This window comes from Echeneis naucrates, chromosome 18 (assembly GCF_900963305.1).
Source record: "Echeneis naucrates chromosome 18, fEcheNa1.1, whole genome shotgun sequence".
NCBI lineage: Eukaryota > Metazoa > Chordata > Actinopteri > Carangiformes > Echeneidae > Echeneis > Echeneis naucrates.
In genome coordinates this window covers 5,269,109-5,296,925 of record NC_042528.1, presented here as the reverse complement: position 1 = coordinate 5,296,925, position 27,817 = coordinate 5,269,109, and the positions used below count along the sequence as shown (strand labels likewise).

The 27,817-nt window shown below is 41.4% G+C and overlaps 3 protein-coding genes across 5 annotated transcripts; 2 read left to right on the top strand and 1 right to left on the bottom strand.

The window, feature by feature from the left end:
• Nucleotides 1-6,018: 6,018 nt before the first annotated feature.
• Nucleotides 6,019-7,259, bottom strand: LOC115059123 (RING finger protein 223). The gene is made up of 2 exons (XM_029526732.1): nt 6,705-7,259; nt 6,019-6,358 (listed from the first exon to the last, which is right to left on the bottom strand). The coding sequence occupies exons 1-2, from the start codon at nt 7,132-7,134 to the stop codon at nt 6,300-6,302; spliced, it is 489 nt and encodes a 162-aa protein (XP_029382592.1). The 5' UTR covers nt 7,135-7,259; the 3' UTR covers nt 6,019-6,299.
• Nucleotides 7,260-9,415: 2,156 nt separating this feature from the next.
• Nucleotides 9,416-11,417, top strand: LOC115059276 (E3 ubiquitin-protein ligase RNF152). The gene is made up of 2 exons (XM_029526937.1): nt 9,416-9,436; nt 10,703-11,417. The coding sequence occupies exons 1-2, from the start codon at nt 9,423-9,425 to the stop codon at nt 11,415-11,417; spliced, it is 729 nt and encodes a 242-aa protein (XP_029382797.1). The 5' UTR covers nt 9,416-9,422.
• Nucleotides 11,418-12,775: 1,358 nt separating this feature from the next.
• On the top strand, nt 12,776-27,769 carry dvl2 (dishevelled segment polarity protein 2). Of its 3 annotated transcripts, none has more exons than XM_029526164.1 (15): nt 12,776-13,347; nt 17,134-17,203; nt 19,401-19,525; nt 21,028-21,185; nt 21,414-21,501; nt 21,722-21,812; nt 21,968-22,037; nt 22,174-22,313; nt 22,537-22,613; nt 22,731-22,798; nt 22,891-22,974; nt 23,485-23,616; nt 24,510-24,677; nt 25,066-25,290; nt 26,066-27,769. In XM_029526164.1, exons 1-15 carry the CDS (start codon nt 13,187-13,189, stop codon nt 26,626-26,628), a joined length of 2,220 nt encoding a protein of 739 aa, XP_029382024.1. In that variant the 5' UTR covers nt 12,776-13,186; the 3' UTR covers nt 26,629-27,769. The 3 variants fall into 3 exon arrangements, with proteins under 3 accessions (XP_029382024.1, XP_029382023.1, XP_029382022.1); XM_029526163.1 differs by having other exon boundaries at nt 22,891-23,009; nt 23,460-23,616; XM_029526162.1 differs by having other exon boundaries at nt 13,187-13,347; nt 19,371-19,525; nt 21,028-21,137; ... (1 more) ...; nt 22,891-23,025; nt 24,510-24,686.
• The last annotated feature ends 48 nt before the right edge of the window (nt 27,770-27,817 follow it).

Here is a 27,817-nt window from a genome sequence, read left to right as displayed (position 1 = left end):
GGTGGTGGTCGGTGGGGGTGGCATTAATCCAATGTACAATGTATTTAACTTTGACTGGCAGATCCCTCCACCCTCTCCTCACTTTGGGGCCCCTTCTAGCAGCAGATTGGGTACAAGAGTAGAGCTGGTATTTAGGTGGAGCTGGCTGACTGGGAAAAGGTGAAGGGTTGGGTGGTGTGAATGGGCCTGTTAGGAGCTGTGATCTTGACTTAGCGTGGACCCAATGCCCCCTGAAGGCTGAACACCCAATGGGCTGATTGATAATGATGTAAGTGTAAACATCAATTTTGCTTCTAACTGTTCGTTTGTTTTATTTTAATCTTAGACAAACCAGAATCCATAACAGTAATTGTGTGATTTATCTTGTCTTCTTCAGCTTGTTTTGTAAATTCCTCTTGCTTTAAAGTTATGAACAGCCACCGCAGCACAAGGACCGCAACAACCTCAACTTCAGGTCACATGTTGGATTGTTAAATGGGCGAATGTTGCCATCTCGTGGAAGATTTGAAACTTCCAAACTGATTAACCGTGCAAGTTATTTAACCATCTGCATCCATAGGGGTGTTTCCTCAAACCCAATCGGCTCATCTTAAATGGGCAGTTAGTATTAACAACATAGATAGCATTAGAAAAAGCACCTTTGTGTGAAAACAGCCAAAAATATTTGTCTTGAAGCCAAAATCTACTGGAACAAATCAAATAATGACTCACTCTTTGTATTAATGGTTTGGCTGAGCAACGGAAAGACCCTCTTATAATACGAAGGCTAAATTTTTCCATCTAGTAGTATGTTAAACGAGTTGTTAGAGACCAGCATGCTGAAACAAAGCTGAGATGGAAAATCTGTGTCAGCAGCACAGTGAGTAGCTGCTGCCTGCCTGGGAATGAGGACAAAGGGATTGGGAATACAATCAATTTATAAAAAGCCTTGAGTATGACCTCCCTGTGCTTTCCCTCTTCATACTTCAAATTACATGATGCAAAATATTTGACAAATGAGGCAAATGTAATTTTTTTTTTAAATTCAGTATTTTCAAATAATTCACAGCATTCCCTGTTTTCTTTTCGTCAGGCTGAGTGAAATAATGAACGAAACAGGAAGCAGTTGGTTTGGTGATTGATAAAAAATGAACCACAGAGCTGTAGAAATTGACTTTCATCAGTGAATAACCTCCCAATCAAACTATTATCACTCATTATTTTTTTGCACCGCAACCTTGTGGGTTATATTATGCTGCTGAGAGCACCATCTGTTACAATTTTTAATGCCTTCTGTTTTTTCAGTATGGTAAGTCTTTCAATATTTTTTCTTTTACCCACTGGGCCCTTTTCCCTGTGTCCTGTCACTTAAATCAACCTTGTATGACAAAAAAATGTATTTTAAAAAAGCCATCTTTTTCTTGGCCACTCACCGCTAGACTATAAAAAGGTCCCTCTCTAAAGGGAATGCTCTCCCATATAATGGATTAATAAAATATTTTTAACTACTTTGACTATTTGTCCATTTTTAGCACAAACCACCACATACTTCAGACTTTTCTGACATTTTCTAAATAGCCAAGAACCAAAAAAAAGAGACTTTTCCTGCTTTTATTGGACCTTCTGGTGCACATAACATCATTTCTCATTATGAGCCAGCTGCATTGACTTGAAACAGATATTCCCAGTTGATATTCGTAAATAATCTAGCTCTAACAAATCCTTGTTTAGTCCCTGACTCCTTATGGTATCGGTTGACAAAACATCAGACAGATTAAAAATACCACTGCCACTTTCTTGGTTATCCAGCAAAGCATCAAATGTTTTCATTTCACTGGCGTTTGCTCTGATTTTAAAATCCAGCGTTTTTTTCTCAGCGCTGCTGAAATCCACCACTTCATCCTCAGCGTTCGCATCAGGACTTCTGCTTGTATTTCCCCTGCTATCCACTCCATCATCAGGGTTTAAGGTCCAGTGCCCCGGCTCTTCCTCCGGCTTGGTCACGGCTGTAGTATTCAGAAAATAATCTTTTTCAGTCAGTGCAGTTGGTGTCTGGGGTGTAGCTCTGACACTGTTGAATGAAGCACTTCCAAGAATATCATCATATAGGACAGCTTTGAACCTGGACAGCCGTGTGGGCAGCCTGACAATGGCTGCATTTACAGTACCATTAATCAGAGGAGTAAAGTCCTTGAACTTTCTGCTGTTAATGTATGTTGTTTTCACAAGTTTCCCTCTCAGTGGGCTGCTGGTGGAGGTGTTGGACAGACTCTCCCTCATCACAGCTTTGGATCTGTTGGCCGGTCTTAGCTCAGATGTTGGTCTGGATTCAACCTTGAGGATCCCTGCTGATCTGAGATGAGCTGAAGAGACCCTGGGGGTCGGTGATGTAGCAGTTGGATTTTGTTCAATGTGTTTCCCGTTTGTTTTCACAGGTGCATTTCCAATTCTGTCTTGAGCGGACTGAAGTCCCAGAAAAGGGAAGAGTTTCCTGTCCTTTCTGTACACGTCTGGTATGAGCGGGCCGGTTTTCACTGATTTGGGACCTCCTGTGCTCTGTAGAAGAGGTCCAGTATCTTTTTTGCTTGGCTCATTTAGCTCGTTTCTCCTCTGTGCTGCTCTGTCTGTGGTTTCTGTTTGTTTTTCAGCTGTTTGGTTGTACCTTCTGATGATCATGCTGCCTTTGGGTTGGAAGATCTGTGAGCTCCCAAGTTGAATGCCTTGCTGACCTGTAGCGGACATGTGTGGGTTTCTAACTAAAGTTTTGGCTCCCTCACGTGGTTGAAAACCTTTGAGACCATCTGTTTTTTCATAGACTGGGACTTGTCTGTGATCTCGCCTGCTGTCTTTTCTGGCATCAGCCGGCAGAGTGTGGGCATCCTTGAATCCTGATGAGAACAGCCTTGACGTAGAAACAGTTTGGATTAGAGCTGAAGAGTCAGAATAAGAAGTGGAATAATCTGTAGATGTGCTCTGACGTTTTGCTGGCACTAAAGAAGGTGGTCTTCTCTGGCCAAAACTATATTTTGATGACAAAGGGGACTGTAAATTTGCTGTTTTAAAGTTATAGTTCTTTCCTTTGTCAAAGCTGTGTCGTTGAGAGTTTTCACTGGAGGAGGAAATAGATTGCCTTTTAATAGCTGGTGACGGAAATTCTTCAAACCTGATACTGTGACTGCTTTGCATGGACTGTCCTGGTTTGTAAACATGAGATGAACCTCCCGTTGTTATATTTCCAAGAGATTTCTCGCTGCTAGTAGCAAAGCTATCCTGTCGAACTACATGAGAAATGGGACTAAAGCCTTCGTTAGTCCTGCCTTTCCCAGAGGCAAAATGGAGTTGAGTGGCAGGATGCATGCCAGGGACAAGTTGTTCTGTGGTGAAAGTATTAAGATACCGTGGCTTGGCAACATCTTCCTTGGTTGGATCTTCTTTGTGCAATTGTTGGAAATTTGAAGTAAATCCCCTGTAAATTTGTGCATTAGAGGTTTTCTGCCTGTGTGGCACTGTGGTGAAACCATTTGAAGCTTGTTGCACACCATCTGTTGCTTTATCAGCTGAGGTCTGGGAGTCCTTGAAGAGATAGGACTGCACCTTTCCGTGTCTCAATGCCTCACCACTGGTCATTAAGCTTGGCCTCTGAGAGAAATCTGTAATGAATGGTGTCAGTTTTTCTGGTCTGTGCTTGTCTTTGATAACAGATGCTTCTATGCTATCGCTGATTGATGGTCCAGGAGAGACTGTTTTACCTGCAAAGCTGAGAAATTTTCTTGATTGAATCCCACCCGATGTACTCCGTGCTCGAACCGCAGGGAGCTCATTTGTCCCTTTATAGCCACTGTTATGTCCTCTAGGAGTCGGCACTGAAGCACTCCAGTATTCACCAGCCCTTAATGGCCAGGCTGTTTTAAATGTAGACAACTTTGGAGAAACATTTTTCGGGGCTTGTCCTATGCTGTGGGATTTCTCAACATCTTTGTGGTCCCAAACTTGTGATAAACCAAGGCTCTGTTTAAAGAGGCCACCACCTTCTTTTTGAGATGGTTTTCCATTAATCAGTGGGTGTGAATTTAGTCTGGATGTTAGCTTTTCAAACCTCTGTCCCTCCTGCTGAGAATGACGAGTGAAAGTGCTGCCTGCTGGCTTGACTCCACTAGTGCTGCGACCTCTCTGTATTCGGACCAGTGTGTTATCTGGGCTGTTTTCACTGTAATTCAAACTCCCTCCTTGAAACCATAAATTGTTTGACCGATGATCATTGATTGACAGCACAGCTCTAGATTTCCCAATCCTCTCCATTTCACTCCCTTTAAGAGTTTGGAGTCCAGTTTCAGTTGACAGAGTTCCAGCAGAGAGGGGACGGTGTGAGCTGAATGGAGTAAACGGTGATCTCAGGACAACGTACTTGACTCCAGTGTCCACTTGGTTTGTCATGGGACTGGCTACAAGTAGAAAAGAATAAGTAAATAACAAAACCCAGTAAACAGGGATTCATACATCACAAGATAGTGTTAGCTACAAAGACACCCCAATCAACTAAATGTTCTTATATTCACCAACTTTTTTAATGTTTATTCATATTCATTTATATCATGTTTAGCACTTTTAGTTTAAAAAGATCTAATGGGCTTTCAAACTTGTTTACTAAAGCGATTTCCCCCACAACCAATACAGCTTTGCATCTTGACATTATTCAGAGAGCCACCAGAATAAAATACTAGATCACTGAAACTACAGACTGTGCAGCGTTGCCCTACAGACACCCACCTCTTGCAGCACCTGAACACATGAAAATCAACAGGACGGCTACATGGATGGGCAGGGAGAGAAACATGACTCTGCAGAGGGAGTAAGCAAAAACGCTCAAAGAAGTATTGGTGCCATTTATGCAAATCCTGTTTGTGCGCATTCCGAAAAAACACCACACTCAAACTTCAGCTTACCTCAAGCAGAGAGTAAATTTATCTGACATGGCAGAGATCTTCTTCCCAGGTTTGTAGGATAGTCAAAAGATAAACCCAAAGTATGTTGTGCTGGTGTTGGCAATCCCAATATTTACCTTTTGAAACACACAAGAGGAACATTGAGGAGATTTGCTGCTCTGCTGCAGGTTGAGACTAATTGGAAGCAATAAAGTTCACCTGGTTCATGAAAGGTCACTTCCTGGAACTGTCTGAGTGGCCGTTTCCCTACTGAAGCCCATTCTTACTCACTGCCAGTGATGTGTCTTTAGTGAACGATTTGGTCATTTTGAACTAATCTTTTGTATGAGTCGGGAGTAACAATCATCTCAGCGGGTGATTTGTTCTTTTTTCCCTGGTCCGCACATGAACGCAGGCGCAGATTTGTCTTTCTGCCGCATATTCTCTGTGAAGGAATGAGTGATTCGTTCACAACTCATACCTAGAGGTTTTCTGGTCTTTCCTTCATTATTCACGTGGTTACAGCAGTAACATGACCAATGCTGCTGTGAGGAGAGCTATCTGACCTTTGCGTGAAAGTTAGTGTTAGCTATGTAGCTATGGCCTTCCCGTTGGAACTAATTCATACGCTACGGATCTTCAGGTTGACTAAAGTGAATAGCCATCATAGAATGTGAACTTTTGAATAGGCAGAGCGCTCTCCTACCAGCAAATGAAGTAATCAGTAATTTCAACTTCAGTAGGCTATGTGTATGTGTATTGTATGCCAAGTGAAGCAAAATGTTGCTCTTCAGTGTTTGAAATCTGTGCTTTTTCTGTCATTACTCAAATGACAGCTACAGCGCCACACTGGTTCCGATGAACGAAATGAACAAAAGACTTAAAAAAAGATTAATTCATTTTACTGGATGAGATTAAAAGACCTGAGTCAGTAAAAAGATCCGAACTTCTCATCACTCCTCACTGCAGTTTCTTCTATCTCTTCCTCAATTTCTGTAGTTGCTCTTCCCTCTCTTTGAAAATTTGCTTCTCACGTGAATTTCACGTTCATTTTAACGAGGTACACCCAAATTCCTGTCCCAACACTGAACAAAAGAAGCCACAGGAAGTCTCAAAGTAAAGAAAAGGCAGAATTCTTTTATTTTGCCTTAAATATGTAAAAGCCATTAAAAAAATAAATACATTCACAGAAAAGAATAAATATCAAATACTTTTGTGCATTAGTGCATCCATAAAAAGGAGCGCTCTTATACAGTAGCTCACTATTGGTCTCTTTTTGTTTTCCCTCTTATTTCAGCTTCTTAGTGATGGTCCTCTTCCTCATCATCATCATGTTGGGGGGGCTTTGTCAATAAATACAGTAGCACATTATCCAGGGTCTCTGGGGCTGGTGGCAGCTCAAAACATGTAGCAGGCCATCAGGGTGAAGTTCCTCAGGTCATCCCGGTCCATACAGTCTGTTGAAGGAAAAACAAGACACATTAGAAAAATGAAAAAGTTTGGTTCACTAGTTTAAAAAATGGCTTATTTAAGTCTTCTAGAAATCAGCAGTAAAAAATAAAATGGGGCACAATTTACACAGAAGATAAGCCTGAGACTGAAATGAGCCATGTCATTTGTGGCCTACCATCTGTAATTTATTGATATTTACTTATTTATATTCATAGGTTTATTTATTTATTGGCATTTCATAAAAATAAAAGCCGTAGTTAGGACCCCCCCAAATACAAACCCATCCCTTCTTTGTTTACTCAGACTTGTAAGAACTTGCCCGTATTTATGAGACAAACACAATCTACTCACTTTCTCTGTTGTTTGAGCTCTTCCCGCTGATGATCCGCCAAATTTTCTTCCATGACAGCCCGAGCTTCCGAGCAGCGGATCGCCCGGAGGGGTCCCGGTCCCGGTCCCGGTCCCGGTCCTGGGCCTGAGTATCGGGAAGCGCCTCCTCCCGATCGAGCAACCCAGCGGCCCAAAGCCGCTCCAGGACCGTCTCATCCACCCTGAGCTCGGCTCTCATCTTCCCCTCTGCGGAGATGGGTGTGATCTGCCGGCACAGCGGGCAGACGATGGCCAGCCCCGCTCCGGGACTCGGCTCCTCGGCTCCCGGGGCCCGGGACAGGGCCAGCAGGCAGCTCTCACAGAAGCTGTGCTCGCAGAGCAGCTCCCTCGGACACCGCCGACCGGCGTCGTAGGTCCAGTAGCAAATCCCGCACTCGAACTCTGAACACATGTTGCTGCGTGTCGACGGCACTGGGCTCCTGGTCTGGATGGCTCCAGCGGAGGGCTGCCCTGATTTATACCGACGCTGAGGAAGTGCGTAGGACGAGGAGGAACTCTGATCAGCTGGCAGCAGCGGAGGTTGGAGCTAAATAAACACACAAAAAAATGACTCACCCAGCTGTCCCGAAACCAGAGGACTGTCACACACACACACCCACACACAGATGTGTGGGATGTTGAACATATGCGTGTTGTTGGTTTACACTTGTTAATCCATACACACACAGTGTAGTCACCAATTATAGTCAGGTAAAAACGGATCCAACTCATTCAACATGTTCTGGTTGTGAATACACTGAACGCAGATTTGGGTGTTTTATTCAAAATGAAGGGTGTCCATTGTTCTTTTGGCCATAAAATGCCATTATCTCAGTCGGTTTCACTCCACTTTATCAGGGTGTGTGTGTGCTTGCCTGTGTGACGTGAAGTCAGCTTTCCCTCTCCATGGTAATTCCCAAACATATCACCTCCTATCAGATGTTCCTCCCTCAAGTCCTTTCATGGTGATTTCCGCTGAAATCTTGGCCAGCACTCAAATGCTCTGTCACTCGCTCTCTCTCTCTCCCTCCACCTTAGTTGTCTTTTCTGCTTGTTTGTTTAACAATCTCTTGATCATCTTTTTAGGGCCTCCCTGCTTTTTTTTCCCCTGCCTGCTTACTGTAAGGATGTTTGGTCTTGCCAAATCACACATTTTAACCCAAATTACAGTAAAATGAAGCATTTTGTGAAGTCAAATGAGGACAACCAAAGCAGCTTCAGTAAAAACTCACATTAATGATTTACTTAACTGTTAGACAATGGCTAATTTTGTGTTTGTTTTTTTTCTTTTTAAAGCAAGGCTTTGTAGTTGTTAATTTAGTTTCAGCAGGCTATTCGTTGTTACTGAAGATAATTCATTCAATCATTCCCAGTAGTGTTTGTTTTTGTTCAGCGCTGTGGTGAATCAAATGCAGTTGGTGTGTTTTACGGTAGCCTGCTGCAGCTCTGGCTTATAATAGACCTCTGAATTGATGTGTCACAACAGTGAACAACATGTCATTATCACTCAACAGGATGAAATAAAGTTCAGAGGTCATGTTGCCATCTTTGGCATTTTTTCCTAGTAATTAGTGATTCTAGTAATTTAATAAAATCGAAAGTAAAAATGAAGCAATAGGTCAATTTTTTTATTATTATTATTCAACCTTCAGGGATTTTTCACTGAGTTTTATTTGTTACCAGCAGGCCTTTTTCAAACAAAAGCTTGTACATGTCAGAGCAGGAAAGTTTTGGGCGAAAATAAAACTGCCTTGGCTCACTGAGAGCCATTTGCAGAAACATCTTCAGTGCTTTCAGTAACGTGGACTTTTTCTGTGATGACAAGTTCAAAGTCTGTTGCTGTCCCGTAAAACCAAAAACCAAAAGACCTGCCTTTGTTTTGGCTCTGCGAAAATGTATTTTTCATATATCCCTTTTATCCAATGGTTTTGACACCCTGCTGGTCAGTGGCTTAGGGCCATCCATTTTGACTAAGAATGGAAAATCCCTAAACGTGTCCAGACATTCACAGTCCCCAGAGGATGATTCTCAACATTTTGTGGATACATTACTGTAAATGTTAGTTCAGATATCCGTGAACAACACAACTTCTGTATTAAGTAACAGTTCTCCTTTCTCAGAATATAGTGGTCAAATTTAGGTGTCACAAAAGTCAATCCCGTAGCATAACAAATAATTTTATCTAAAATTACAGAAGAAGTTGCATAACATGTCTGCACAAGTCTCAGATAGATACATAAAAATAATCCAGGGTGTGACTTTGACAGGTGAGTAATGTGACTATTTATGTCAATAATTCACCTGTTGCCACTTCAACAGAACATGAAAAGCACTTATGCATTAATTATCCTGTCCCTGTGGCTCATTTACTGGCACCCACTAAACTTAAAAACATGTACTCATGATAATTTTTATTTATTATAAATGAATTGTTTTTGTAGATATTTCCAATGAAAACCCCACCTTAAACCAAAAAAAATATACACAAATTCACACTTTGCAGTTTTACAGTTCAAACACGCTGAATGTGCAACAGCATAATGACATAAAATACAAGCAGACTATGATTTAAAGGAATTGAGACTCTAATCTGTCATTTTCTGTCTCTTGTGCCCTGGTTACCATCCCATCGCCAAGGGTTTCATTACTGCTCAGCAAACCACAGAGAGGCATCAGGGGAGAAGAGACAGGGAGACCAGGATGAGCAGAACCAGGTGAGACAGCACAAAAAACAAAAGGCTGCTGGAGAGCCAAGCTGAGACATGCAGGTACAGACTATAAAGACGAATATTTGAGTGGCTAATGTGTACACCGAAGAAGGAGGAAGACACTGTGCCAGGATCAGATGTGTGCCAACACGCCAAGAAGTATGAATTGTGTGTGCGGCAGCTCTGGGGTTGGAGCTGGGTATTAAAGTGTGCTCTGATCAAAGGGCTTTGTGTGGTTGGTAAGTGGCTTTCTTATATATGTCTTAGTTTGTAATGATGGTACACTGTCAGTTGGTAATAATGGGGCAATTCCAGTTTTTCCTTTGGTACAATCATAGTGAAACTGGTTGCAGGCATATATCACCATTGTTTCCTTTCTGCATTTTGTTGGCCATTGTGTTGCGTTTTTTTTTTTTTTTTCCCCTGAAACAAAATACTTATTGTTGATGGCAATCCTATTTTACCCACTATTTTAATTCTGATTGCCTGAATATGAAGTTTACTTTTAAAAGAAAAGGTTTCAGGCAGTGTGTTTCTATGGACAAATTCAGATGAGACCTCACCTGCTAAGCAACTATTCCCCAGCTGCCTTCTTGTTGCTCCCTGTGAGCAACAAACAGGAACAAAAGAGTGTTGGCAAAGTAAAGCAAAATCAAGTTGAGGTTCGTATGAAGTTCAAATGTGTTTCATGTGGCTATGGAAAAGCTGACGCACCAAAACAACATTAGACCAGAGGACTGTACTTAGTGAAACAGTTGAGAATCAGATGAGAGTATTGACACCGTTGTCATGTGTGTTTTTCAGTGGTGCACAATAAAGAAATTACATCTCCCTGCAGTTTACGCTCATTCAATGAACCAGGTCCCTGCTGGTGTCATTTTAAATGCTTCTTAATGTTAAATGTGTTTTTGCTGACATCAGCGTGGCGCTGTGGAGTGACTTATTACTTCCATTCACAGCTCTTCTGTTGTTTTCCTTGTATTTTGTTCCCCAACATCCCGGACACACTCTGGGTGTGTCATGCAAGCCCGCACGCAGCTCTATCGAGCAGGGGTGATTGTGAGTTCAGGGGGGTGAGCGGTTAGATGTCTGAGTAGTTCAGTGCGTGAATGCTATGACTCATGGGCTGTGGAATCTGTTCATAAAACTCAGAGGGAACAAAGCAGCATCCCTGTGGGAGCAGATGCTTGTCTTTAAATGCTTCATAACCTTCTGGATTTCTTTTTGTCTCACAGAAGTAGACTTGAGTTTGATCTTGTTTCCCCTTTACAGATTTGACTGTCTTCTGTTAAGGATTCACAGACATCTTGTTCCCACACCAGCTCCAGCACCCCTCCCTCCCACTATGTCAGGTGATGTTGTCCCAGCTCCGCAGCAGGGAGACTCAGATGCTGCAGCACTCACCCCCGGGGAGCCCATGGATGTGGAGTGTCCCGTCTGTTACCAGGAGTACGACCAGTCCAACAAATGCCCCCGGATGCTGGAGTGCCTCCATGTTTTTTGTTCTGAGTGCCTCCAGAAAATCCAACTGTGCAGCTTTGAGCCGCCCGACCCCCACAGCCCACCAGCCATCCCCTGCCCCCTGTGCCGCCACCTCACACCCTTAGAAACAGGGGATGCCCTTTCCTTACCATGTAACTCCCGCATCCTGGCCAGGCTGCCCCCCATGGCCTTCCGCCTCCCTGTGACCATGGCAACACGCCTGGCTACAGTCACTCAGAGAGTGGTTCTCTCCCTGGAGGGCGACAACAGGGACACCCGCTTCATCATCTTGCCCACTGTCAGCCTACGTGTGCAGCAGATGCACCCGAACAGGCCTTATGGTGCGGCGCCGGGCCTTGTGGGCGAAGAGGAAGTTATACAGCAGAGCAAGAAGACACTGTTCTATGTGCAGCTGCTGGCTGTCATATTTTGGGTTCTGTTTGTGATCATCTGTGTGGTTGGAGTTGTGTTTGGGCCACATATTTTGAACAAAAGAATTTTATAGAACAGAGGTAGTGCCCCCCCTCCACTTTTTTTTTTACAGCAGATATAGTTCTTGACATGGAGTCATGTAAAAAAAACTGTTTTTAGCGCACATAAGAAGAAATAGTTTTTCTTCCTATTTTTATGAATATATTTTTTCCACTGTGGTTGCTAGGACCAGCATATATTAGCACCGATCCTTCTTCACTGTTCTGCGTAGCGGCCCTTCTTTTATTAATAATAGACTGATGAAGAGTTCCCTCTAGTGGTTTGTGTGAAGCTGGATGAACTGACCTCACATCTCGAATATTTAATCATGTTAAATATTTAAAAACATACTCCTCTGAGGTATTGTCATTTATCATTCATATCTATGCTGTTTCCAGTTTTTCCCTGCCCATCTTTGTGCATGCATATATGTGTGTTCAGCATTTTAAAAAGATCAGTGCGTCCACAGTTGTTCTGTATATCTTATCTGTGTGCTATCTATTGTAGTATTATCTTTAATAATGGAATTCAACAGTGATTGCAGGGCTAATGTTTTTTACTCTGTCGGTATTAGTGTACATTTTTCAGATTGTGTTTGATGGATTCAATTATACCACCCTGTTGGTGATTTTTTTAAGATGATATGACTCAGATGATAATGTTTGGATATCATTGTGAATCTGATTTGTCATGAATATTAGCGTTACTGAACGTGAGTAGACCTCATGGAGCACAACTCGATGATGAAATTACAATTACAGATGAGGACATGTTAGAAAAAGAAAAAAAAAAGATGATATTTTCTGCGAATGAGCTCCATGTAAGTTTTAATACAGGAGACCTTACCAAGACAGTTAAGATTGTTGTTAACTATTTACCACCTGTGACCTTTATTATTTTAAATGAAATTATGATTTGGTTGCGTATAAACCCAGTTAAATGTTCCGTTCATCAGAGTAAAGTGACCTTTGGGGCCTCAGTTTGCTTGGTTGTTGATCCATCCCTGCAGTCAAAAAGAATTTAAATAAATCATGTTTTAACCTGTCAGTTATTGTTTTTACTCCAATTGTCAGAATTAACAGCCACATAACGTGAATGAAAACAACACAAACACTTATCCAACTTTATGCTGCAAACACAGGACTTCATTTCATTCCTACTTATTAATGATTTAGTGTTATTAGCTTGTGTTTCAACAAACTCAGAATGAAAACAGTTCATAGATGTAGATAAGTTTTTTTTTTTTTTTAATTATTATGTTTTTCTGTAATAATAAAATGTTGGAGGGGTGGGGGGGGGTGGGGGTGCAGAGGACGTAAAAGAAAGGGGGGGGGGGGTGCGTGTTTACGTCACACGCCGCGTTGGCTCGCTCAAAGTGGAGAAAAGTTTTCGGACCCCCTCCCCTGGATGTTTTTGTTGGGGGAAAAGTTGTTGGTCGTCAGGTCGTGTGAATGTAGCCTGTCCGTCGTTTTTATTTTGTGTTTTTTCTTCGCCTCCTCTCTTCTTCCCCCCCCCCCCCTCCGCCCCCAACTGTAGGAGGGGGAATGTGAGTGTTTAGCCGTGTAAAGTCGGAGTTTTTCAGCAGGTTTTTGAAGGCTTTACGTCCTCCGGCTCGGACTGAAAATCTCAGTGGCCATCATCGTTTCACCTCTGCCGTCTCGTTAGCCACCTAGCTAGCTCCACCGCTAGCTAACTCCCCTACAAAGTTAACGCTACCTCGGCTCTTTAGTGTGTGTTTCTTTTTCTTTTTGTTGTGGTAACTTCCAGCTTTGGAGGGAGGAAAAAGAAAAAGCCACCGCAGAGATGGCGGAAACCAAAATAATTTATCATATCGACGAAGAGGAGACGCCGTATTTAGTGAAGATACCCATCGCTGCCGAAAATATCACTTTGCTGGATTTTAAACAGGTCTTGAACAAGCCGAACTACAAATTCTTCTTCAAGTCCATGGACCAGGACTTCGGGTGAGTCTCTTTTGTCTTTAGCAGAGAGGAGCTGTGTGGTTTTTGCATGCAAAATGAGGGGGTGATAAAAGCTTGAACACGTTAAGTAAACACCCCATGCAAGGTAAATGTGACAAAAGGTGGAGAACGATGCGTTCATGTGCCGTTGTTTTCTACGTGGTTTTCATTTCTCCCAGTGCACGGACAGCCTGGCGAGAAGAAAGAGAAAATGCATGTTTGTTTGCGTGTGTAAAAGGCATGCAATCTTATCTTATGACCGGCTGTAGCATATTTCCCTAATAACCTTTGGAAATAACACGAGGTATAGGCAGAGTGAACTTGAATAAAGCCAGCCAGGTCACCATTCAACCAACACATCCCTAATCAGAAACTGCCAAGTTATAATGACTGCTGATGAATATCTAAGTGCTTCTATAAATACTAAGGGTATGTAGGCAGGGACATTTCTCAGAAAACATCATCATTACAATGGGAGGCATTCCCTGTCCCTGCTGCTTTTCTTTACCATAATCCTCATCCCTCCCTCCCTCCTCCAGTCCATCATCTTGTGAAATCCTCGCCTTTTCTTTCTTTCGGGACTGAAGCCAAGGTTTTGTCTCCCCTCTTTAACACTTTGGCCTGCCAGCCATCCTTTCATTCCCCTGCTTCCTCCCGTCCGCTCCCCTTTCTCTCAACTCAATCCTCTAGAAAGAGCTGTCTCCTCTCCTCTATCAATTAATCTTTTTTTTTCTGTGTGGCTGCTGTGCATTTTCCTGCAGAGGAATGCATGTTTGTGGTTTATTCACCCAGTGAGACCCTTAGGGCTCCTGTTAAATGCATTGTAGTCTTGGATGAGCGTTAAGGCTGGGCTATTTGCCTCTTTTCCTCTTTGGATGGCATCACCACAGCATGTGCCAGGGGAGCTGCAATATCAAGTCCAGCAACAAGATAAAATGCCTTTTCATTAGGTCTTGCTGAGCTGAATATTAATAGCAGCAACATCAATAACTGACTATTAGAGATTTTAGTTTCAGAACCTCAGTGGTAAGTACCTTTTTGAATACAGATCTGCTTTTGCATCCTTGAAATTCATAACTAGAATGTGCTGACAACCATTTAAATCATTTTAGTTATATTTCAAGTAAAAACACAGTTTCCCAAATGAGCTGCATCATTATAAATGATGCTTTGTCTCTTTTGGCTCTGGGGAGCTGTGGTCGGCATCTACATTAATTGTGGAAAATTACAGATTCAGTTACTATTTCATTCTGGAAAATGGGTGATAGATAGTAAAAGTAATCCGTTCTCTTGTCTATATTGAGTTCTTTTGCATAAACTGTTTACAGAGGATCTTGTGTAAGTGAATAAAAAATTGAATTTTTTTGTGCTTGCACAAAACTGCAAATGGAGATATTGATGATCTGCAGATTATTTTATGAATTTGTTGTTTGTCTTAACTTTTAGACAATTATAGAAAATATACATTTTAAGTTTTATGATAAAATAACATTGGTTCAATCAACAGTGGAAATCTTGAGATTAAGTCTAAGTCAGATTTTTTTCAATGCCCTCACTTGTCAAAATAATTGCCTTTTCATTAAATTCTAATAGTTTTGATTATTTTAACTTGACAAGCCTTACCACAATCCTTGGGGTAATTTCTCAGCTAGCCATCGGAAATGGTCCCTGTGTAACAGTACAGGACATTATTAAGTTTAGGCCTTGTGTAGTTGCAAGTGAACACACAATGTTAGTAGTTTTCCAAAGGCAAAATGTCCTCATCTGAAAAGAACTGCCCATGACAAACCCTGTCCGCAGAGTGAGGATAGTCATGGCCAAAAATATTCCCCATCATTAAGCTTAAATTGCACACCGTAGCATCACACGCATTCGTTCGAATATCTCCAACTGAGTTTGGATAAAAAATTTCAAACAGCTCTAAGTCAGCTGTCCAATCGAAGCGGGGATACCCCCCCTCCTCTCCAGCCTAGGAGAGGAGTGCGTAACAGTATGTTTTCATTTGCCCTGGTACGAGGCCAGCTGTCGACCAGCGCTCTGTGTGTGTGTGGCAGTGGGGGAGATCCATGGAGCAGAGCAGGCCAGGCCCGGTGCTGGGAACCTGGGGCTGGACGGAGGCCATTTGCTGGGTTTCTGTTGTCCACAGGGAGAAGGAAGGGGAGAAAGAGTGGGGTGGAGTTATTGGATATTCTGCTACGTTCGTGGGCAGTAAAAGGGATCAGGGAGCTGTTTCAGCAAGATTAATTGTTAGAAAAAAGATGCCGTGTAGAGTGTGAGGAATTTAATGGTAACAAGGGACTGAAGAAAATAGCGAAGCGGGGATGAAAATCTTGGAAAAAAAATCAGAGACCCAACATATTTCAGTGTTGTCTGTGCATTATTCAAAGTATTTTAGAGTGTGTGTGACATGACTTGACTGTGGTTGCTTGTTTGTTTGTATGGCAGAGGAATGAGGACAATTACACTCTCAGCAGAAGAATGCTGCATCAGTTCATCGGCTGTGTGGAGGCAGTTGCTCACAGAACATGAGGAGGAAATGTTAAATAAATCAGACAGAGGAAATATTTGTCAACTAACATTGAGTAACCATACATACAGCTCTCAAAACCAAAGGCTTCTTGCAACAGCTCCTCACCAGTACCCACAACAATCTGGCCGTATGCTAACACCCACAAAACCAGCTCTCAACAGCTGCTTACGAAAGCCCAGTGGAGCCTGACCAAGTCTCACATAAGAGGAGGCAAACTGGCAGATAAAGTTGGAAAAAGGAAACTTTTGATGAGGTTTGATGTAGACAAGTGTCCCTCCCTGTGTCACATGCAGCCAGCCCCTGTCCCGGCCAACTACTTTAATAATGTAATGGCATTCTGCTGGGGGGGAAATTACACAGCTGAAGCCGAATGTTTGCATTTCTGACAAACATGGAGGAACAGTATGGAGGAGGGAGCCAGATGGATGTGTTGCCTTTGAGGAGCTTTGGCTATGTGGAGTCTGAGCTCTGACACTGGCTGTTTGAGACAGCACTGTTGTTCTGTTTACATGCAAATATAGTGACCGTGTTGTGCAATTTGCAAGGAGGCACAAAAGCAGCAAGAGTGTGTGTTTAACTCATCACTGTGACAGAAGAAATTCCACGGTGTCTCTCACTTGCAGGAGAAAGGGAGTTTGTTTCATTTGCTTTTTTCTTTATATCTGTTGTACTGCATCGTAGTTTAAGGCATGGGGGTATTTGGTAGCAATATTAGATCTGAGTAATAGTTGTATGGACAATTAATGATTACTTTTGTATGTACATTTTATTCAGAAAGGTGAATTTCCTTTTAATCAAAAATATTACAGAATAATATGGGAAAATGTAAAAAAATAATGTCCATCTCTGGCATGGACTAAAGTATACAAACACTTCAAATCAACTGTCCTTTTTAGTGCCGCTTTGCTTTTTGGTGATATTATGTGATTTGAGCTGAAACGCTTCTCTATTAGAGCTGCTGCAGTCTTTTGTGTCAGCCGCAGACTAGTCCCAAAAACAATTGGTGCCATGGAATAAAGATATAAAGCGAACAGGCCTGTTGTGTGATTAAGTTCAGCCATGTCGTTATTGTAGCCTAATAATTCTTATGCAATTTGTCAGTGCTGTAAACTATTGCATGCTGTCTCCCTGTCTTTATGACTAGACTTAAGCCATGCCATGATTTTCATTCTGGTGTACCGTCCAGGTGCCACATACCATCCTATGAGGATCAGAACAATTTATATCTCCCCTTGATTCTTACTCTCTGTGTTTTTCAGGGTGGTGAAAGAAGAGATTTCTGATGACAGTGCCAAGTTACCATGTTTCAATGGCAGAGTGGTGTCCTGGGTAAGAAATAATGAACATGTTACATATTTCTAATCCAAGTTGGGTTGGGAGCTGTTCATATTTCACTGCTAACCATTGTTCCAAGATATTAAGTGACCTAATTCTAACAATTTCCTACTGAGGTTTGTCTGAAAATGTGAAGACTTCTGTTTTATCTCAGAAGTAAGCCAAGATTTTCAGCCAGAGGCTCTTTTCAGAAACCATTGTTTCCTTTCCTGTGCTTTCCCCCTGACCTCCCACAGACTAACAATCTTGTCGCACAGTCAGCAATAAAATTGGTGATTAAAGTTTAGATTTCAGACATTACATTTGCATAGCTGTGTATCTTATTGGCACATACTTTTCCACTGTAGTTAAGGCCTGTGCTTGTGAGGCTGGTGCAAAATATTTATCTGCTTGATTTTACATATACATGTATATGTAATTTTTTTTTATAGCTTTTTGTATTTATTCCCATACAAATGGCTGTCAGTTATTTCCATTATCATGCCCGTCCACTTCATTAACCCATGGAAGTTTATTTATAAGCTGGTTTTTGGTAATTGTGTTTTCGCAGAAAGGCAGGTGAAGTCAAATATTTAGACCACATTTACAACTGAACTATGACTGCACTGCCATAGAAATAAAATTTTCATCTCTCATCATCTAAATTTTAGACGTTATTTTTGTTACTCTCATTGAGGGTTTTTAATTGAATGACTGCATTATATTCAGGCTTTTCTAATATTTTCATTGATGTGACTAGGGAAGATTGAAAGTAGAAGCACAGCTGAATACCGTACAGCTAAACACAGTTCACATATGTGTTGATGCCACCACAAAACAGATGTTATAAACATGGTAAAAGTAGAATTTATGGCAGAGCAGAAATGTTGAATTGTAATAGGTTTTACAGTTGTTTCCTATAAAAATACTCACTGTACATTCAACCTAATGCCAGAGGGTTTTTTGATAGATGACAGAATGCAGTAAATCGGGACATTATTAATAATCATTATGATAATTTGAAGATGCAATGTGCAAAGTCAAGTGTCTTTTCAGTTTGAGGAAATCTTTAGGAAAGCATAATTTTTCTCTCAATCAGTTTTTAAGCTTGCTAGTTACAAACTGCACAGCTTGTTACCATATAGAAAATAGTGCTGGGTCCAGTTTTCATGCTTTCCATTTCTCCAGCAGAGAAGGCCCAGTCGTTGTACCCCACCCAGCAGGTTGCATTAGAATACAGACAAAACATGGGGACTTGGCCCAGATAAGCAGGTTTTAGGCCACAGCATCTGTTAAGTGCATAAGAAGGAGGGAAGGCATTAAAAGAGAGGGGAACAAAGCTCATAGACCAGAGGGACTGATATGCGATCTGCATGCCAAGAAGGATGAAGGGATCTCAGAAAACTAGTGCTTCATAGTCACATAGTCATTAGTAGGAAAGGAAAAGAAGGGAGGGAATCAGTAAAGAGGTTGAACGTCAGTCTTTTGGGGCTGATAGGCCTCATTTGGTTAAATTGTTTTGAGGGGGAATGCTAAGCTTGCTTATCTGAACTCCATAAATGCATCAAGCCTCCAAAGGAATGGATGAAGAGTTTATATGCAGACACGTGCTCTGCAGTGATTTTTTTTTTTTTTTTTTTTTTTTTTTTGGTGCTGAAATCCATCATTATCATCTCCAACATCAGCAGACAATATATATATATATTTATATTTTCTTTAATTTATTTTGGTCAACTGGACCTATCTACATTTTATTCCCATCTGTAATTGGATGCTGTATGACATTTATCCTAACAGGAGATGTGCCTTATAATGTGTGTGTATGTGTGTGTATGCATTTGTGGGCACTTTTGTAGTATAATGAAGAGAGACAGCTTAAGTGTAGGATAGCATTTCAGTATGCCCCTGAGACACCAAACTGAAAAGAGTACAGTGTCTGTGTGTCAAAGTAATTGACATTTTACCCATTATCCCTCCCTGTGCTCCACCTCCTCTTTACTTCTCCTTTGTTTCCTCATTTTCTTACTTTCTTCTCACTGCCCTTTCTCAATTTCTATAATGTATTTAGTGCCAATTTCACAACATGCACATGCTTCTTTTTTCCACATTTTATTCTGTTTCTCTTTACTTTGTATACTTTTTTTCTCTCTTAGTCTCTGAATATTGTTTTTCTTTCTATTAGTTGGTATCTTCAGATACTCCAGCAGCAGAGCCTCCAGTGGCTGTGGTTCCTCCCGTGGAAACAATTACGCAGCCTTCGCCACCTCCACCGCCCTTGCCACCTCCACCTGCAGAGAGGACTGGGGGTATTGGGGACTCCAGACCACCCTCTTTTCAGTAAGCTTACGTACTATACTTTATGTTTACCCAGGGAGGAGGGGTTTGCAAGTCCAAAAGCCTTCTCAAACCCAGTACATTTAACCTGCACTTAAGAACATAAACATTTGTGCTTCTCACTCAGCTACAATGATCATACTGTATTTGTTCCTGAATATCTCACACACTCCCAGTCTCAGGTTACAACAAGAATAGCAAGAACAGTACAGCTCACTTGAACCTGATCTTAGCTGAAGCAGCCTTATTGATGTTAAAAGCTCTTAAAAAAAACTGAATACAAGCACTGTGATTTTAAAATGTTCTTAGCTTAAGTTTAAACCTGTTTTATTTGCTGAATTTTAAATCAAAAGTGTATATATATTAGAATATTTGAGAGCCCATGCAAATTTGGTTAACCTCTCTAATCAAGGTTGAAACAGGCCTTGAGTTTGTTTTAAATTAGCATTAAACCTGTAATAGTAGATTTAGTTTTCCAATAAGATGTACACACAGCATTGACTTATTGTTCTGACTTCATTAAATAAAGCTGGACAATGTTTGGGTCATCATTGGGCCATCACTTTACATATAATGTAAAGAAACCATTAATGTAAATTACACAGAACAAAACAGTCATTTTAATGCCTTGCTGTAGAACTTCCTAAAGAATATGTCTCGAATACTTTGTGTTTGGCTGAGGGGTCAAGTGGAGCTCAGACCAGACCATCAGCACAAACTCTCATTATGGCTGCCCTGCACTCATTTAGTATGTTTGGTCTTGTCTATCTGCTTTGGGTTGGTTCAGGTCGGTAGCCTGATGGTTTTTTTTAATCCAATTTCAAATTAAGCAATAACTTTACCAAACATTCGGTTGCAGACAGTGGTGGATTAACCTTGTTAGTTATGTCTTTCCATGCTGTCTTTGGACCAGGATCAACCCCATTGCCAACATTTTTTTTACATTGTGGGTTCTCTGGGAATGAAAAAATCTCTTCAACTTGCTACTGTCATGACCAAATATTTTCTCAATCTGTATGTTTGATGTGTGCATATGCTGGTATGTACAATAAGTTCACTTTATAGAGAAGCCATCACATGTGTGGTCCCAGAGTGTGAAGGCAAAATTGTTAAAAAGGAAAAAAACAATCTGGAGCTGCATTTCATCTTCCTCTGTTGCAATCCGCTTGAGGTCAGCAATTTAAGGCTGTATTAACCGCTGGTAACATAACAGACCTGAATCATGGACTGAAAGTCTGTGGTCTAGTTGTAATGTAAAAAAAATAAAGCAGGTTTTGAGAAGGGAAAAGAATATGTGGAATATAATGGTATCTCTGGTTATATTTTTGAAACTGAATTGGACAATGTCAATGGGTTATTATGTATTATAATTATAATGATAATATTAGATTAGGAAAACCAGCTTCGCTGATCACATTGGCAATTTTTTACGGCAAACTGGTAAATATTGAAATCTCTAAAGCTCTAAAGCTCTAATACCCACTGTGCTTGTTCTTATTTTACAGTCCCAATGCAACAGGCAGTGTGGAGACGTTGGATGACCAGACTGAGACAGAGTCTGTAGTTTCTTTTAGGAGAGAGCGACCTCGTCACAGAGAGAGCATGGAGCAACACGGTAAGGCACAACATCACAGTGCTGATGAAAAACGGTCCTTTTTGGATGGTGTGCCATCAAGACCTGGCACGCTCTCAGCATCCAAACACTAAATAGGGTGTGATATAATCAAGGAATGCTGGGAAGTGAGGAATCTTTTCTCTATAGAAAAAATGGTAAACACTGACTTGAGTAAACATGAAAGCTCACAGAGTCTGCTGTCTTGTATTTCGTGTTTTGTCTGTGGTGTCCCAGGGCCTCGTATGAATGGCCAGAGTCGACTGGAGCGCCACCTAGCAGGCTATGAGAGCTCCAGCACAGTAATGAGCAGTGAGCTAGAAACAACAAGCTTTTGTGATTCTGAGGACGATGACACCATGAGCAGGTGAGGCTGTTGAAAGAAGGCTTCAGTCTCCTGAAAGTTTGTGCAACACAAGGGGGTGTTATGTTTTTAATCAAAAGTGGATGAGTTAGATAATTGATCATGGTAAATTAATAAATAATAAGCTTCCCCGTTATTCTGGTGGGTTTCAGACATAATGAATGATACAAAAAAAAGATGGGTACAAACCTATAAAAAGTTTGTCTGACCTTTGAACTTGTAGGTTCAGCAGTGCAACAGAGCAAAGCACAGCCTCCAGGCTTTTGAAACGGCACCGTCGACGTAGGAAACAGCGCCCCCCACGTCTAGAGAGGGTATGCCAAGATCTCTTTGACAACTCTTTACATAGTTTAACTTCAGCATTTGCAGGATTGCCCCTGCAGAACCTTCATAACATGGACCCAGCTCTGTATGACAAATAATTTGTAAGCAAACATCATCAATAAATGTTGTGATTTTTCAACTCTAGGCATCCTCCTTCAGCAGTGTGACAGACTCCACGATGTCCCTGAACATTATCACCGTCACCCTCAACATGGGTTTGTAAAGCCATTTTCTTTGAACATCAGCGCTACAATACATGCCACAGTACAGCCATGTATGCCAGGTGCTGCATCACATTCTCCTGGCAAATGGGATTAGTGTTCACAGTATTCCTATTTCTTGACAATGCAGAGAAGTACAATTTTCTGGGCATCAGCATTGTTGGTCAGAGCAACGAAAGGGGTGATGGGGGCATCTACATTGGCTCCATCATGAAAGGAGGAGCTGTGGCTGCAGATGGACGCATCGAACCTGGTGACATGCTGCTGCAGGTGAGCAGGGATAAAGGCTTACTCTGAAATCTAAGCCAGGGTATTTATCCTTTTCTGTTCCTTGACTGTATCCTTGACTGTTTTGATGAGTGTTGGTTTGAGACAGAGGCTTTTTTCAGGGTTTCATGTTTTATTCATTTCACACGTCTGTTTTTAAACACAAATAGAAAACGGACGCTTTTGTGTTTGAGTATAATCTTGTTCTACTTATATATTTATCAAGGTGAACGACATCAACTTTGAGAACATGAGTAATGATGATGCAGTGAGAGTACTGAGGGAGATTGTACACAAGCCAGGGTGAGTCACTGTTCCCCTTTTATTTTAAATATTACCAGACACCAGTGATTATAGCAAAGGTTTTTTGTAAACAGATTTTCAATAATAATGCTTTCTCCTTCTTTTGGTGTTTGGCAGGCCCATCATCCTAACAGTGGCCAAGTGCTGGGACCCCTCTCCTCAGGGCTATTTCACTCTTCCTCGCAGTCAGTGATCAGACTGCCTCACACCCACTCATAGACCAGTTTGTCTGTTATTGATGTCGAACTTAATCATAATTTCTTTTCAACTTGTGCAGATGAACCGATCCGACCCATCGACCCAGCGGCATGGGTCAGCCACTCTGTGGCTATGACCGGGGCGTACCCTCCCTACCCTGGCAGCTCCTCTCTCAGCACCATCACCTCTTCCTCCTCCGTCACTGAGACCGAACGTGAGAGCTTGTTTCCTTATGCATCTCACTTTCCGTAACTGACCTCTCGTCTTTATTCTCAGCTCATTCATATCCACAAGATCGTCTCATAAAACTGTATCCACTAAACCTTAAACCTTAGCCAGTGTCTTTGTCTGTTGATATTTTATCATAAAATATGACTTTTCTGTGACAGTTTTTGTCTGACTTTCTTTTCTAATGACACTGGCACTGGAATCATATTTCCCATCTGACTGTGCCTTTTCCTCTGCTGTTGTTATATTCTGTGATAAATGATGTCTGCAACTTTGCTGTCTTTGATCTCCTCTTCAAAGTTCTTCTCTCGCTCTTTTTTTTTTTTTTTTTTTTTTTTTTTTTTGAGCCAGTTGTGATTTAATCTCACAATCATTCATTCTTTGCATGTCTCCACTTCTTCCACTTCAGATTTCCTAAAGTGCTCCTCTGTGTTTCTTTTTCCAGGTTTTGATGACTTCAATTTATCACTACACTCTGACATGGCATCAGTTGCAAAGGCCATGGCTTCACCGGAGTCTGGTCTGGAAGTCAGGGACCGTATGTGGCTTAAAATTACCATCCCCAACGCTTTCCTTGGTAAGACAAAAAAGGAGATGAAACTAGGCACAAGAACAAAAAGTTAGTAGTTTCATGAACTTTCTTTACCTCCACAGGATTTTACAGGGCAGCCATTATGTTCACAGAATTAAAACCGTGTGACTTGCGGGAGGGAAAAAAAAATCTTAGAGCACGAGTGTGCCTGTTTTGACTAGAAACATCTGTTTAATTGGAATCATCTGCAACAGAATCACAAGGAGTAATTACATAAACTATATGTTTTCCCATTTTATTAAAAATGAAACGCTTATGCAGTTTTTGTTCTTAGTTTTTTGTTGTTTTTTTTTTTTTTTTTTTTTTTTTACTTTAATTTTCATTGTTAATATGGTAAAGATCCAGGCTATCACATGGGCACCATTTTGGTGGCGCTTTTGTTTGATGTCAGAGTTGTTAATTCAGTTTGGTCATTTGAGGCAATGTTTAGTTGTGTTCCTTTTTACAATTACAGTTTATTGGTATAGAGTAATGTGTATATGGGCTGCATAGGAAATATTTGTCAAATCTAACTTGTACTGTTACTTATTGATGAATTACGTCAATGGTCCTGCTTACCACAAACCACTAGCTATGATAACAACCATTATGATTGTTCCTTTGGATATTAACATTTGCTGTTGTAATTTATCTATTTCTTGTAATTCTGATTGAATGTGTCTACCGAAGGCAGTCTACTGCTATCCAGTGCTGTACCTTTTTGGGTGTGTGGGGGGGCTCATCTGCTAGTTGTAGTGCCAGTAGATGTTTTTCCTTATTAATGTGGAATTTTATTTTGTCAGAAAAATATTGAAATATTGATTTTTTTTTTTTTTTTTTATTGCAAATATTGCACATCACATTGTGGCTTATCTTCTCGTCGAAACATCCAACTCCAGGCTCAGATGTAGTGGAGTGGCTGTTCCACCACATTGAGGGATTCCAGGACCGTCGTGAAGCCAGGAAGTATGCAAGCAATCTGCTGAAGGCTGGCTTCATTCGACACACTGTCAATAAGATCACCTTCTCTGAGCAGTGCTACTATGTATTCGGGGACTTGAGCGACTGTGAGAACTGTAAGTTACTGGTAAACACTTGAAATATAAGACTGACTTAGATCTGGTATAATCTGTTATAATCACAGTTTACACACTGGTCTTTTGTGGACACGCTTGATGTTTCATGAGTAAACGTAAGATTTCAGTCATAGAAGGATTTCTTGAATGTCACTGCTAAACTTAGAATCTATAAAAAGAACATGTACAAGGAAAAACGGTCCACAACTGCAGCAGCTACTGTAAGTCTTGTTATTGCAACATGTCTTTTTAAAGGTTAACATTGTAGAAAAACAAATCTGATAAACAAGTGTAACCCTGTCATCTAAGCACATACAGAAGTAACATGATTTGTTGAAGTTATCCAGTTTGTTGAAATTCTTCCTCATCTCCCACCCAGACATGGCCAATCTGTCCTTGAATGACAACGATGGCTCCAGTGGGGCCTCAGACCAAGACACTTTGGCCCCACTGCCTCTCCCTGGGGCCTCGCCGTGGCCCATGATGCACACCTTCCCTTATCAGCCCTACCCTACACATCCCTACTCCAGCCAGCCACCTCCGTACCACGAGCTCACCAGCTACAGTTACGCCCCCGGCAGCACCGGCAGCCAGCACAGTGAAGGTGAGCAGTCAGTGATCAAACATTGCCCTCCTAAAGATTCAAATCACCTTATCACCATGTTGGTGTTCTTACATTTATGAGCTCCTTAACCATGTATACCACTGCCAATCTGTTATCTGTGTAGTTTTTGGATTCTATTGAGGTTACTTCTCTCTAATGATGTCTTCTATGGCTGTGGATGATGACATGCAGTTTATAAATAAGGACTAAAGACCTTCTTTATAGAAATGATAGGTTCATATTCCACACTAAAAAGTAAAGTTAACATATTTCAGTGTCTGATTTTTATCTCTCTATTACTTGTTTACTTATTTTTTTCATCCAAACAAATTTGTCTCTTGTTCGTCTCTGTGAAAGTTGAATCTAGGGCAGCTGGACTAAGTTGTAGATTCTTGAATACATTTCACCTCATCCAAGAGCCTTCTTAAATTCAGAACTGATTTAGGACTCTTGGATGAGGTGAAACGTCTTCAATAATCTCCAGCTAAATCAGAGTGAACTTTCTTTGTGATCTGTGACTTGGATGACTGGGAACCTACCCAGACCTCCTGTTTGTCATCCATCTTTAGAGGAATGCACTATTAATTTCCTATAATGCACCTTTAAGGGTGCTCAAACATCTTTGAATAACAGCTTCCAAGAGTGTTGCATTTTTGAAGCATTACAAAAGGTGGTTTATTTATATATATATATATATAGATATAGATATATAGAAAGTTGCAGCTGTCTGGAAAGTAGAGGGTTAGTGTAAACTGTATTTTCTCTCTGACTGCAGGGAGCCGAAGCAGCGGATCAACGAGAAGCGAGGGTGAGCGAAGACGCAGCAGTAAAGGTCCTGGCAGCACTGTGGGTGGAGGGGAGAAGTCCCCCTCTGGTGGGGGTGGAGAGGGAGGCGGGGCTGACTCGCGCTCCGGTAGCGGCAGCGAATCAGAATACTCCACCCGCAGCAGCCTGCGGCGTGGTCACGGTTCTGCTGCCCCCAGTGAGCACAGCCACGCCTCCTCCCAGCGCTCTCATCATCACCGCATGCCACAACCACCCCATATGTCTCCCTACCCACCAGGTATCCTGCCGTACAACCCCATGATGGTGATGATGGTGCCTCAGCACCCACACCCGGCCATGGCAGCTGCCCATGGTCTTCCTCACACGCAGCAGCTTCCCACAGCCCCCATGCACCCAGCTTTACCTCCACCCCCTTCTTCCACTCCGGGGGGACCTCCTGGCGCCCCACCCACCCGTGACCTGGGCTCGGTTCCCCCAGAGCTGACTGCATCTCGCCAGTCATTCCATCTGGCCATGGGCAACCCCAGCGAGTTCTTTGTGGATGTCATGTAGTTTTCCAGCCTTGGTGTTGAGTGACCATTCATGTGAAGTTAGTGTACGGTTCCCATGTTTTGACGAGAATCTGGGGGTAGCTTGTTGAGCTCAAGTGCCTATTGGATTGAGGGCACTTGTTACAAATTTGGTGAGAACAGGGTTTAACATTGACAAAGAAAATATGACAAAACTAAAACATAATCAATGTGGAATATAGGTCTGACCAAATGTGTCCACAGTCTAGTTTATTCCAATTAAAATTCTTTTATAGCTCATTGTTGAAGCCTAAATCCTTATCTCTAGAAAACGTGTTTGTTTTTCTCAAAAGACAAACTGTTACGTTTTGAGTACCTATCAGAGTTTCTCAGAGGTGTACTCAAAATAAAAACAATATTTCCGCAAGTCAGCCATTTATCTCAGAGCTGCCCACCCAGGAAGCACACAGACCACAGTTTAACACTAGAGGGTACCAGGTACACTGTGTACTTGAAAAGGATACAATCCTGTACATGTATCTGGATCATCATGCCAGATTTGTTGGCGGCACAGGAATATATCAAGTGCCTTACTCTTTGCATTTTTAGAGACATTTTCACACTCCAAAGTACCTAATAAAAATAATAATAATAATAATATTAATAATAAAACAAATCTCATCTTTTTCCAGCATTGTTTGACAATGAACGTTTCTGTATATATCTACTATTCCTATGTAAATGCAATAATACAGAATCTCAAACTCTAATGTGAAAAGAAAATAGGTCCAAATATATCAGGTGAACTTGTGTTTAGTAATCACTGTCTAGGCCTAGTTGTCACACAAACTCGTGAGGAGTACCATGGTTTTGGTATGGGACTGTAGAGGCTGAGCGGTACTTGTCCGTGGAAATCAAAAATTGAAAGCGGTACTTATTGATTACATGCAGTGTATATCTTAAGTTACTGTGAGCCCCAGCTCCCCATGCTTATTTTTATGTTACTGACTCGCATTATTCACCTATTTCATTTTTGTATGAGTGACTATATAAATCATGTGTAACCCAACTGTTAAGGTGCTAAATGAAGAGTCAACATTTCAAAAAGAATGACTGACAGTGTCACATTTTTTGATTTCATATTGCCACCTTTTGTTTGTGTACTTGAGAATAAATTTGATACTTAAATACTTTTCAGACTTGATTATGTTAGTGATGGACAAAAGTTCTTG